Source organism: Lagenorhynchus albirostris, chromosome 10 (assembly GCF_949774975.1).
Source record: "Lagenorhynchus albirostris chromosome 10, mLagAlb1.1, whole genome shotgun sequence".
NCBI lineage: Eukaryota > Metazoa > Chordata > Mammalia > Artiodactyla > Delphinidae > Lagenorhynchus > Lagenorhynchus albirostris.
Window position 1 is genome coordinate 76,617,172 of NC_083104.1, and position 12,027 is coordinate 76,629,198.

The 12,027-nt window shown below is 42.8% G+C and overlaps 2 protein-coding genes across 2 annotated transcripts in view; one reads left to right on the forward strand and one right to left on the reverse strand.

The window, feature by feature from the left end:
- The first annotated feature begins 7,422 nt into the window (after nucleotides 1–7,422).
- On the forward strand, nucleotides 7,423–8,669 carry C10H6orf141 (chromosome 10 C6orf141 homolog). The gene has a single exon (XM_060164222.1). The coding sequence runs from the start codon at nucleotides 7,470–7,472 to the stop codon at nucleotides 8,043–8,045; it is 576 nt and encodes a 191-aa protein (XP_060020205.1). The 5' UTR covers nucleotides 7,423–7,469; the 3' UTR covers nucleotides 8,046–8,669.
- The window catches only part of RHAG (Rh associated glycoprotein), a 41,394-nt gene continuing 37,659 nt past the window's right edge, over nucleotides 8,293–12,027 (reverse strand). Inside the window, exon 12 of the mRNA XM_060163929.1 lies at nucleotides 8,293–8,399. Within this exon, the coding sequence (XP_060019912.1) occupies nucleotides 8,293–8,399 (107 nt within the window). The remainder of the gene's footprint in view (nucleotides 8,400–12,027) is intronic.

Genomic DNA, 12,027 nt, shown 5'->3' on the forward strand with positions numbered 1-12,027 from the left:
GAGTTCTTCTTTCTCTTTTCATTGGAAACTCCATGACTAATAATTACTGATAAATGTTGAATTTGTGATGTTTGACTCTGCTCAAAAACCTTAGACCCAGAGACATAGGAGACAATTTAGGTGAGCAATAGATGATGGAAACCTGAGAGGCAAAGAATGCAGAAGTAGAAACAGAGAGGTCTTAAAGGAGGAAAGAAAGAAGCAGCAGAACTCCAAAGAAAAACACTGAAAAATAAACACAGTAGAAATAGAAAATTATTTCAACAATGGTATCAGGCACTGGTCTAGGTACTGGAGATACAACAGTGATAGTTACATTGCGGTGAACAAAAGTTTTAAAAATCCCTGCCTTCATTTATTCTAGAGGAAATGGCATCTACTATGTGGCAGGCACTGTTCTAGAGGCTTTACACATATTAAATCATTTGTTCCCAACAACAACCCTATGGGATTGGTACTATTCTTACCCCCAGTTTTCAGATGGGTAAACTAAGGTAAGAAAAAGGTTAAGTAGGACGCCTAAAGTCGTTCAGCTAATATATGGCAAAGGTAGATATTAAATCCAGGGAGTTTGGCTCCATCACTCACGCTCTCAAATTCTGCACTATATCACAATAGAAAGGAAGGAAGGAACTGCATAAAAGACCAGAAAAAAAAAAAAAGGAGGAGAAAGTGCAGAGAAGAGGTAAAAGAGACACAAAGCATGGTCAGAGGAAAGGAGGAAAGGGTACCTATCAGGAGTATTAAACTGAAGGAGGGCTAAATTCCATGCCTTTCTTAATGAATTTATGGCTTTGAAAATAACATAAGATTGTCCTCAGTAAAAGAGTTGAGAAAGAAGGGGGAGTAGAGATAAGCAGTGGGGTTACTAAATGATCAGTTTAATCTACTACAACATTCTCTCCAAGCCTTGCCCTGGAGGGATGAATTATGAAGTATGAATAAGAGATAACAAGGGATTATTACTAACAGTTTCTTTGAGTTCCTAGACATTCCAGGTCAACTTGTTTGCAGACTTGCTAAATGAGAGACTCAGTATTTTCCAGCCACTCTTTTCTTGTTGATAAAACATAACAAATTATAACAGCTAGATATTTGGGGAATGAAATCTCTCTGGATGTAAAATATCACTGAGGATTTCTACAGCTGTTATACCCCATATCTGATCACATGCACATTGGTTAATAAAATAACGTAATGGGAAGAAAAATTGCCTTGCCCCATTAAAAATATTTTATTATAAACTAATCAAGATTGGGTATATTAAGATCATGACCTTTATTTTACTAACCTGAGTGATTATTTTATATGAAGTATTTCATAAGTATTAATTCACCCATGTTGAGTCAAAGATTGAATTATCTCTGGAATAGTACTACGGGCTGCTGTTGAACAAGTCAAATTTTGTTTATGCTGAAGATGAGTGTAGGGTAAAGAACATTCGTTCTTTATTATCATAAAATGCCAACTCAATTACTAATGACAAAATTTCCTGTTTAATAAGTTGTTTATTCATAGTCAATGAGAGAGCCTGGTCTTAAATCCAAATCTCTGACAGGAGAGGAGGATGATGAATATACTTTAAAATGTTGGATAATGCAGGCAGCTGACAATGAATTATAGTTTAAAAATCCCCTTTATGCAGCTACTATTCAGAGTGCTACATGCATCATCTCTTGCAGCTAACTGGCACACCTAGCATTCTTTGTCCTTTCAAAGTACCTGGCCGACATCTTTTAAGGGTCGCCAACTCTCTGTGGAGTGAAAAGGCAATGTGCTTAAATGTTTCATTCAAAAAATATCATACATATATACCACGTTAGTCTCAGGGCCACATGTTAGGTAAACTAAGCCTCTTTCTTCTGCCAGGAACACACCCCTTGGTAATACAAAATTTAAAACAAAGACTCCTTTTTAAAAAATTTGCCTCAGTTTTCATTTTATCTCAGACCACTGGGCTAAGCTGCTTGATATCCCCAGAACTGCCACATTCCCCCTCTTCCTCTTTTTTCTCCAGTTTATAACTAATAACATTAGCTCCTCTGTTCTAAGCTCCTCTGTTCTAAGATTATGGGTCTGGTACTTATTGTCTAGCTCCAGCCACTGACTTCTGCATCTTTCCCTAAGGATTTCATTAAAAACTGTGGTTTGGGTTCCCAGTTCTAAAAAACAATAATGAACTTAAAAAAAGTAAATTTAGGGCTTCCCTGGTGGCACAATGGTTGAGAGTCCGCCTGCCGATGCAGAGGACACGGATTCGTGCCCCGGTCCGGGAAGATCCCACATGCCGCGGAGCGGCTGGGCCCCTGAGCCATGGCCTCTGAGCCTGCGCGTCCAGAGCCTGTGCTTCGCAACGGGAGAGGCCACAACAGTGAGAGGCCCGCGTACCAAAAAAAAAAAAAAAACAGTAAATTTAAAATATTTTGCAAGCTTCATAGTTTCAAAGTGTTACCAGAATTGTTTCATTTGACCTCCACGAAAACCCTGGGAAGCACACGGGACAGGTACTATTTATACCTTGCAGATGAGAACATAGATTTGGAGGGGAGACTTGCCCAAGATAACACGGCCCATCAGAGTCACCTGACTCAGTCCAGTGTAGATTTTCTTTGCACAGTCTGAGTTCTTCAGGTCCCGAGAACCTTAGTTGTCAAAGGAAATATGATTAGAATCTCTTCTAAAAGGCTCGTAGTTTTCAAGGTCTATCCATAATCAGTCTGGATTTTATTTATACACAATAACCTCACCCTAGTCTCAGACTTGCACTTTGTGTTCATTTAGGTGGCTTGTTTGTTTCTTTTTTCATTTATTCATTAAACTATAAACAGTGATAGGCTGGGGTAAGATTATGAAGATATTTTATGTCATGCCTAAGGGTCTGAGTTTATTTTTGTAGCTATGGGGATTGGAGAGGTAGGGGCAGAGAGGAAATACATACACATCAGCACTCGGTTAAATATTAGATATGTGGGGTGGGTCTAGCCACTGAGGGAAAGGGAAGACAATAGAATTGCTAGTCAAGCTAAACCTTGGGACAAGGAACACTTGAAAGAGGGGACTGATTTAAGAGAATAAATAATGAGTTCAGTTTTAGATATTTTAGGTTTCTAGTGTGTTGACTGAAAAAAAAAGCACAACATAAAAGTTGAGAGTTATGTTTTATTTGGGGGACATTCTTAGGACTTCAAGCCTGGGAGACAGCATCTCAAGAGAGACTGCTCCGAAGAGGGCGGGGGGTGGGGGTGGGAGGGGGGAGTTTTTGCAACAAAACCAGGTAGTTGAAATATCAAAAGATTATTGTTAATAAAAGAAAATCGGGTATCTCAAGTTAAGTTTAGCGCTTCTCTATGTTTGGGAAGATGCAGGAGTCTGGGCTCACTGAAATCATCCCTGTGCTATGCACCCCAGCTATCTGGGGCCAATTAGCTATCTGGGGCAGTTATCCTATGCTTTCTCATCCTGAGTTTCCTTAGGTGCACTGTCGGGGGTGACTGCCGGGGCTGATGGCTAGATGGGCTTGGAGTGGGCAGCCCCTTTGCCTCCATCCTGAGTTCCCTCAGGGCCCACAGTCTGGGCAGCTGTAATGTAATGGCCTAATGGCTGCAACATCCTTTGTTTACTGATATGGCAGGCAACATTTTAGTTCTCAAGTGACATTCAAAAGAGGTGTCCAATAGAAAATTGAACAGAAACATTTTTCACTAGGTTAGACTGTGGTAGGAAGCAACCCTCAAATTTCATTGTTTTACTGTAACAAAAGTTTGTTTCTTGCTTAGAATATGTATCAGCTGCTGTAACTTTGCAGGATTCCAGTCAGCTCTGTCCCATGTACTGTCTTCATTCCCAGATCACAGCAAAGATGGCAGCTCTGATTTGAGCCTGCCCAAGGCCAACCTTGCAATGACTCTTCCCTTTTGCTCAGATGCATCCAACGTCACACCTGTTTAAGCTGAAGCAAGTCACACGGCCAAAGTCAACATCAGTGGGGTAGAGAAGTGTATGGGAATAGGAGCATTGCAAGTCATGTGGTACATAAGCCAGGAAGTATGATCTTCTTTCAGGATGAGGAAATAAATAATTTGAGACAATAATACAATCTACCACAAGTCTGGAAATAAGCATCATGGTCTATAATAGAGATATAAATTGGAGAATCATCAGAGTACAGGTTGCAGTTGAAGCCACGGGATGGATAAAATCATGGAAAGTGTTTTAGACGTGAGAGAAGAGAAATGTCAAGGACAAAACTATTCTCTACATGTGCCTCCATATTCACCATTGCACCATTGCTCATAATGTTGCCTTATCCAGAATACCCTATCTGTCACTCCCATATCCACACTCTGTTTATAATAGTTAGTGTGATAGACATTAGTGCAATTTAAAAAAAATTCTTAACAACACGCTGACTACTTTTTTGGAATGTTACCTTTTCCTACCATACAGTTTTATTAGGTGGGGGAAGTCCAGCTGTTTGCTTTTCCATTACAGAAGCCAAGGGGATCCCCCAAAGGCTTCTTTGACTGTACCTTTTCTTTTACTGTCCTGCATTGTGAAGGGGTAAGCAGGTTGCATAAACTGAGCCAGATGGATACTTCTGAGTGGAATTTGACTCCTGAGTAAATGCCACAGGGACAAGTGTGAGAGTCGGAGTGCATTCCATCCAGCGGAGAAGTCTGTTCCTGTTGTACCAACTCCTTATTCCCTCGGCAACAGCTTTGATTTCTACCTGTTTTAAAGTCTGGTATTCCCACTTTCCCAACAAATCTGTCAATATCTCCTAACAAATCTCCTAATATCCTTATGACAAAGCCTCTTTTCCTTAAATTAGAGTTGGTAGTAGGCAATTCAGAGGGGAAGTGAATGGGTTCACTTTATCAGCACCCTTTATCAGGCTTTTATGCACTGTGAGATATTAAAGCATAGCAGACACCACTATCCTGAAGGCAAGCTGCCTATTTCTTTGTTTATGTTCTTTTTAGACTTTATCTCTTTGAAGTTTAATTTATTTGGCATTTCCTCTTAACATTCTTTTATGCATTAATACACAACTTCTTGACATCTAGAAATTCAGGTGCTTTATGGTGGGTGAATCAGGCTCACTCCTCAGCAAATAGGTTTTCCCCATTCCCCATGCCCATTCTAATCCCTCACCCAATCCCCATTGGCATGAAAATTTGAAAGCAATAAATCTTGTGGTTTACATTACACTTCCCTCAGAATACAGGTACCTTCGTTGGAAGTCTCCCAATATTCCTGCAAGGAAGGAAAACTCAGTGTTCTTATTGTCACATGAAAGCAGCAAAAAAAGGCCTAGAGTTTATGGTCTAGAGTATTATCATTGGTAATGTTTCTTATAATGTTGTCTATGAACCACTAGCATCAAAATTGCTGAGGGTCTTGCTAAAAATCCACATTCTAAGCCCTCCCCGAAACCTATAAGAGCAGAATCTTTGAGAGTAGAGTAGGGCATTAGCCTGCAGTTGATTTTCTTGTGCGTTAAAGTTAACTTATTATCTCCTACGTTTGAACAGAGAATTTGATGTATGTAACTGATGTAAAGAATGAAAATTCCAACAGGACAAGCAATTCAGCTTCTTTCCTCCATCACCTAGAACAGTAGCTGACATTTAGCACACACTCAGTGATTCCTGGTTAAGTAAATGAACAGAAAAGAACATGAAGTCATTTAAAATAGGACCAAACATTTAAAGGAGTTCATTTAAAATAGGACCAAACATTTATCTTGTGAGACTCCTGGCTCCACTGTTTATTGGTATTTGATCTTAACCTCCCTGTGCTTCAGAGTTCTCAAGGAGACAATAGAGCTACTTCGTTAGTTTGCTGTGAAGAATAAATGAGTTTGGGCTTCCCTGGTGGCGTGGGTAGTTAAGAATCCGCCTGCCAATGCAGGGGACACAGGTTTGAGCCCCGGTCGGGGAAGATCCCACATGCCTCGGAGCAACTAAGCCCGTGTGCCACAACTACTGAGCCTGCGCTCTAGAGCCCGAGAGCCACAACTACTGAAGCCCACGCGCCTAGAGCCCGTGCTCTGCAGCAAGAGAAGCCACCGCAATGAGAAGCCCACGCACCGCAACAAAGAGTAGTTCCCACTCACCACAGCTAAAGAAAGCTTGTGCGCAGCAATGAAGAACCAATGCAGCCAAAAAGAAATTTATTTTAAAGAAAAGAATAAATGAGTTTAAATATATCGAATGCTTAGAGCAATTCTTGCCTAATACACTCGAAAAATTTAGTTAATTGTAATTTAGCAGTAACTGGCCCAAGGTCAGGCATCCAGTCAGCAGACATCAGAAGGTCCTCTCTTTCCAAAATATCTTTCACCATACTACTTGGTCCTTCAAAGTACGGGCAGAAACTTGCACCATTGCAGTCATTTTTTTCTAAAGCAGACAGGAAAAGTGAACACTTTCTAATAAAGCAGGGACCTGTAACCACGGACAAACTGGAAATCACAAACTAAGCTTCCTTTTTTCTGTTAGCTAGCTTTTCCGCATTACCCTCAGGCAAAGTTAAGTGTGTCAGAGGGCCTGGCAACGAGAGATTCTGAAAGCCTACCCAGAGATCCATATTTATGTATTTTTAACTTCTGGGGTTAAACAGGAGTGTGTGTGTGTGTGTGTGTGTGTGTGTGTGTGTGTAGGGGTGGGGGTGAGGGAGGTAGGGGAATAGTGAAAGGGGAAATTTTAAAAACGAACACAAAATTCTAAATCCTTAAGTTCTTATAGCGGTTTGGTTTTGTTTATTTTCGTTTGATCAAAGGCACTTATGCCCCTTTGGACGAGCATGGCCAAAACCAAAATGAAGACCGGTGTGACATTCCCGCATTCCTACGAAGAACAACAAACAATACAAAGGCGTTTTCTCAAAGGGCTCAACTTTCCCAATCAGATGCTTTTGATCTACATTCGATAATCTTGGTAGGATGGTGAGGGTGGATTCGGAGTGGACACGGAAAGTTTTATCAGAAGAACTTGATTAAATCAGACTTTTTTTTTTTTTTAACTTCCATGTTCCTTCACTCCAAGGAGAGTCCTTGGAAAGAAGACATACACTGTGTTGGGCATTTCGTGGGGCAGTGCGGGTGTGTGTGCGGTCCAAGGGTGTCTCCCGTTGTTTAGAGACAAACGGTGGTGGGCTGGAAACTAGGATAGAACTGAGAAGAGAGAGGGGAAAGACTCAGAAATGAGATCACGGCCGCAGGTCTAGGATCAAAGGTAAGAAGAGGAGGAGCGCGATCGTGGGGTTGCGGGGGAAGTGAGGCTTTTCGCCTTTGAAAAGCCCGAAAGCCGCGAGAAAGGGAGGGAGGCGCGGACGGGAGGGGGCGGGGACAGTCCCAGGCCCGGGAGGCGGGGTGCTCGGAGGCCACGCCCACGGCCGACCGGCAGTCCTGCGCTTTCCAGAGCTCCGGGGGCGTTCTCTGCGAGAACCGGCGGAAGATCCACCGGATGAATGGCCCTCCTCTCGGGATGGGGGCCCCGGGTCCGCGCGGGGCTCCGAATCTCGCGGCCTCGCCCCACAGCGGGCGGTGCGCCCGGCCGTTTGTGCGCGAGGCGGGGCGCGGGGCTCCCCTGGCCCTGGGCGCGCCGAACCCCTCGGTAGCGGGGGCTAGCAGCAGCCGGTGCGGCGCCCACGAGCACAGCCCCGGAGAGAATGTGGACTGTGACTCCTGGGTCCGAGAGAAAGTGCTCTTTCTTCTGCACCCGGAGAGGTGGTTGGGGACCCAGGGGGACTCCGTACAGGAAGAAGTGGCCGATGAGGAGGACCTTTTCAAAGCGGGAGGACAGGACCGGGAACCCGACTGCCCTTCGCCTCTCTTTCCAAGGGAAAAGCGAATTTCTGGCAGCCGTGTAGACGCTCCCTCCCGAGCTCCGGGGGACCCACCCAAACCCCTCCTCGTCCGGGTCGTGGATTATGAGGTGACACAAGAAGTCCTGCAGGTCGCGTGGGCGAGGGGCTGCATGACCACGCTGACCGAGGAGCGCTCCATGACCGCGGTCACTTTCACCGCCAACACGGAGTGAGACCGGTTGCGGGGCGCCGGGACCCTTGGAGAATCCCGAGCCCTCGGCACAGAGAGAGAGAGACCCCTGTGTCCACGCCGCGGAGGGAGAGTTTCACGGTCCCTCAGGACCTGACTCCCCGAGGAGATTCAGTGGGGAAGAGGAGCCCGAGGAACGTTCAGGAGTTAGTGAAGGAGCGCTCATCCTTAAGAAAAGAAAATGCTCTTCCGGAAACTCCAGCCAGAAATTAACCGACAGCAAGAACCTTTTAAGAGGCTTCAGGGAGGCGCACGGCACCCAGTGCAGACTGAAGAACTGTAAGCAACACGATACCTCCTTTATACTGTGGCTTAAATACTCTGACGGTCTGGGGACCTTAGAAGAGGGGAGGAAAGGTTATTTTCAAATTGGCAGAACGTGGGAATTTTGAAATAAGAAAATCTGTTGTTAATTTTTATTTTGAGATAACTCTCGGTCACTTTTCTGCCTCCCCGCCCTCCCCTTCTCTTTAAGACCTGAAAGCAGAAGTGAAGTTTGAAGTCTGCTCTCTGCAGAAGGGTGGGGGTGGGAATATATGGGGAGAGAGGCTTGTTTTGAAACTGAAAAAGAAAGTAAAAAGTGTGAAAATAAAATGTAAAACAAAATCGTTTTTTGTTACTGTCTTCTGGTGTGCACATCTTTTTCTTTCTTTCTTTCTTTTTTTAAAATGTTTTTATTACCTTTAAGTGTTAGGAACAAAAGAGAGGAGCTAAGAAAAGAAGGGGAGGAAACAGAAGACTGAATTTTGAAGGTGAAATGCTATTTCAAAGGGCTTTACCCCAAGTATTTAATTTAGTTCAGTAAAAATGCTATTAATATGAAATTTTTAGTTATCTTAATGTTTGAAACACTGCAGATAAATCTTCTGCTCCAAAGGTAGATAGAAATATATAGTTTGCCATAAAATGACTGTATATCTTATTCTTATTCGAAGTTTCTTACTAATAAGATTTGTAGTCGAGACTGGATTGAAAAAAATCTCTCCTGATACTGTTGGAAAAAAAATTTCTTCTGATGCTATTGAAACAACTCATTTTTATTTTGTTTATTTTTTATTAAACACCATCTTTATTAACTCTAGTAGTGGGGCCTGGTTTGGAGGTGTGTTAGGAGCAAAGCACCCCCTCTAGAGATGAACTGATGAACTGAAGGTATTATCTGGTTACTGCAGGAATTAACAAAACAAATGGGACTCTGGCTTTTGAGGAGTAAACTATTGAACAGGGAGGGCCCCCTCCCTTACTCTTCCTCCTTTGCCTCTTATTTTCAGTTTAGAGCTTGACAGGCCCTCAAATAGCATCTGATCCACCTCTTGCCTCTTGGCAGACAAGATAGGTAAGATATGTCCCTATTTTACAGTTGAGCCAACCTAGGCCTAGAAGCCATGTGGCTTATGTAGGTCACGAAGCTAGTTACTGCATATGCTTACTAAGTAGGTAAGAATATGATCATCTCCCTCCTAAAAGTTTGGGGATGCCTTTAGGACTTACTTCTAGGGAGTCAAAAGATGAGTGAGGGCAGCCTAGGTTTTCTGACTCAGTCAGTTATGAGAACTACTAAGATCACCTTGATGTCCCTGAGTCTGGCCAGGCCTGTGGGCTTGAGATTTACCACTAGCAGTTCTCAGTGTGATCCTCACTTGAGAGAGGAATTCAGCACCTGAGCTCATCTGTGCTCAAAACTGCTTGGTAGGTAGAAAAGGTAATACAGACTCCATGAAATGAATGATCTTTTCATCCAACAACGCTGCCTGGCTCCAGTGTGAGGTTAAACTTCTTGGCAGACAAATTTCAGACCTGACTCAATAAGTTTGGTTGTTGTGAGTCAACATATGCCCCATGTGATAGAGCTTTGAATAGAGACAAGAAAAGCCTCTTTAAAGTTGACCAAAAACGGTAGCGGCATTCTGTTGCCTTCCCTATGGAGCCAACTCAGGACTTAAGCTACTTGGGTTCACAACCACTTCACCTCTTACTAACTGTGACACTGGGCAAGTGTTTCACCTCTCTGTGCCTCTGGGTCCTTATTTGTTAAATAGGGATAATAAATAATATCAATCTTATAGGGTTTTTCCTAGGATTAAGTTAGATGAAAGATATTTAGATCAGTGCTTGGCATATAATAAATGCTCAAAGTGAGCGATTATTAGTATTATCGTTATTGTTTGGTTCACTTTCATCCTAACCAGGCTTTAGGGCTTTATTTAATAAAAAGCACCAGAAGGCATACAACACAAGAAATCTTATAGAACCCAAACCAGTGGTTTTTATGGACTTTTTTCTGCATTCTTAAAACAAAAGTTTTATGTCTAGCTTTTCCCACCATTTAATGGATCAGTAAATTTAAATTCCTTAGTAATGACACACACACACACACATACACACAGACACCCACAGCTTGTGATAAGATTCATCCTAAGTTTAAGAGGCCTAAGGTACACCATGTTTGACAGTCTTTGAAGAGGTTTCTCAGACTGCTTAGTTCCCCTTGGCAGGTAGGAGCTTGGAGTACTTTCTTTAGGACCTGTCAGGTTAGTTTGTTTGCCCTCAGGGATTTTAAATCTGATGCCCTTGTCATCTCAGAAAAGCAGAATAGGCACAATTAATTTTCATTTCATCTCCTTTCTGTCAAAAAAGTATTCAAGTCAACTGGACTCCTTTAATCCAAATACGTTTGGGTTAATTTTCTTTCCTTTAAGTAAAAATTATTTTTAAAGCACTTAACCCCCCTGCTAACTGCCTATAATGTGCTTATACGTCTTCTATAAACAGATGTCTCCCTGATTCAAAAAGTAATAAGTTGAAGCCTACTGAATTTGCTTCACAGATTTTCCCAATCCAAGCAGAACCCTGCTATGGGAGGAAGCTGAGGAATCTTTTCCCAATTAACAGTGCCCTGGGGGCTTCCCTGGTGGTGCAGTGGTTAAGAATCCGCCTGCCAATGCAGGGGACTTGGGTTTGAGCCCTGGTCCGGGAAGATCCCACATGCTGCGGAGCAACTAAGCCCATGTGGCACAGCTACTGAGCCTGTGCTGTAGAGCCCGCGAGCCACAACTACTGAGCCCGTGTGCCACAACTACTGAAGCCTGCGAGCCTAGACCCCATGCTCCTCCACAAGAGAAGTCACCACAATGAGAAGCCTGCACACTGCACTGAAGGGTAGCCCCTGCTCACCGCAACTAGACAAAGCCCACGCACAGCAACGAAGACCCAATGCAGCCTAAATAAATAAATAAATATATAAATATATTTAAAAAAACAAAAAGAAACCAAACAGTGTCCTGGGAGTGAATCTGAAGGGAAGCCTGGGCATCCTCAATACCAAGAAGCCTCTGAGAATGACTGGGTCTTGGTTCTGTGGTCTTACCTCCACCTCACCAAAAGTGTGAACATCTACAATTGTCTTGTGTGGATGAGTCACAGCAAGGATTGTGGAAGCCAGCTGACCACTCAAGTGACCGTAAGACACATAGTCACATAACTGCCATGGATCAAGCAAGTGTCAACCTCTCTTAACCTTTGTCCACAGCCTCCATCACCTTTGAGAGTCATTACATTTGACTCGCTGATCTTATTCTTGTTGGTCATAACCAGCACTTGATGTGCCTTTCTGCTTAAAAACAAGAAAGAAAGAAAAAAGGAGAAAGAGAAAAGGCTTTCTGTTAACAGAAAAAGTTATATTCATTGCAAAAAAATTTGAGGAAATGTTATTTTGTGAGAAAAAAGAAAAATGGAATAAAAGAAAACAAAAACTCACCCATGACCCCAAATCTCTTTTAGTAATTGGTATGTTTCCAGTCTGGTTTTATTTATTTGATGTTTTAATGTGTATATACATACACTTTTCTGATCATAAACTGTATATAAAATCTGAGTATTGTCTTTATGTAAACTAACGTATACTGATGCTATCCAAGGTGGGGTCTGTGAACCAGAAGCTTGGGCATTCCAAGAATGGTTTTTTA

Bases quoted from the DNA above. Each gene is read 5' to 3' on its own strand.
- C10H6orf141 (XM_060164222.1), top strand. From the start codon at position 7,470: ATGAATGGCCCTCCTCTCGGGATGGGGGCCCCGGGTCCGCGCGGGGCT.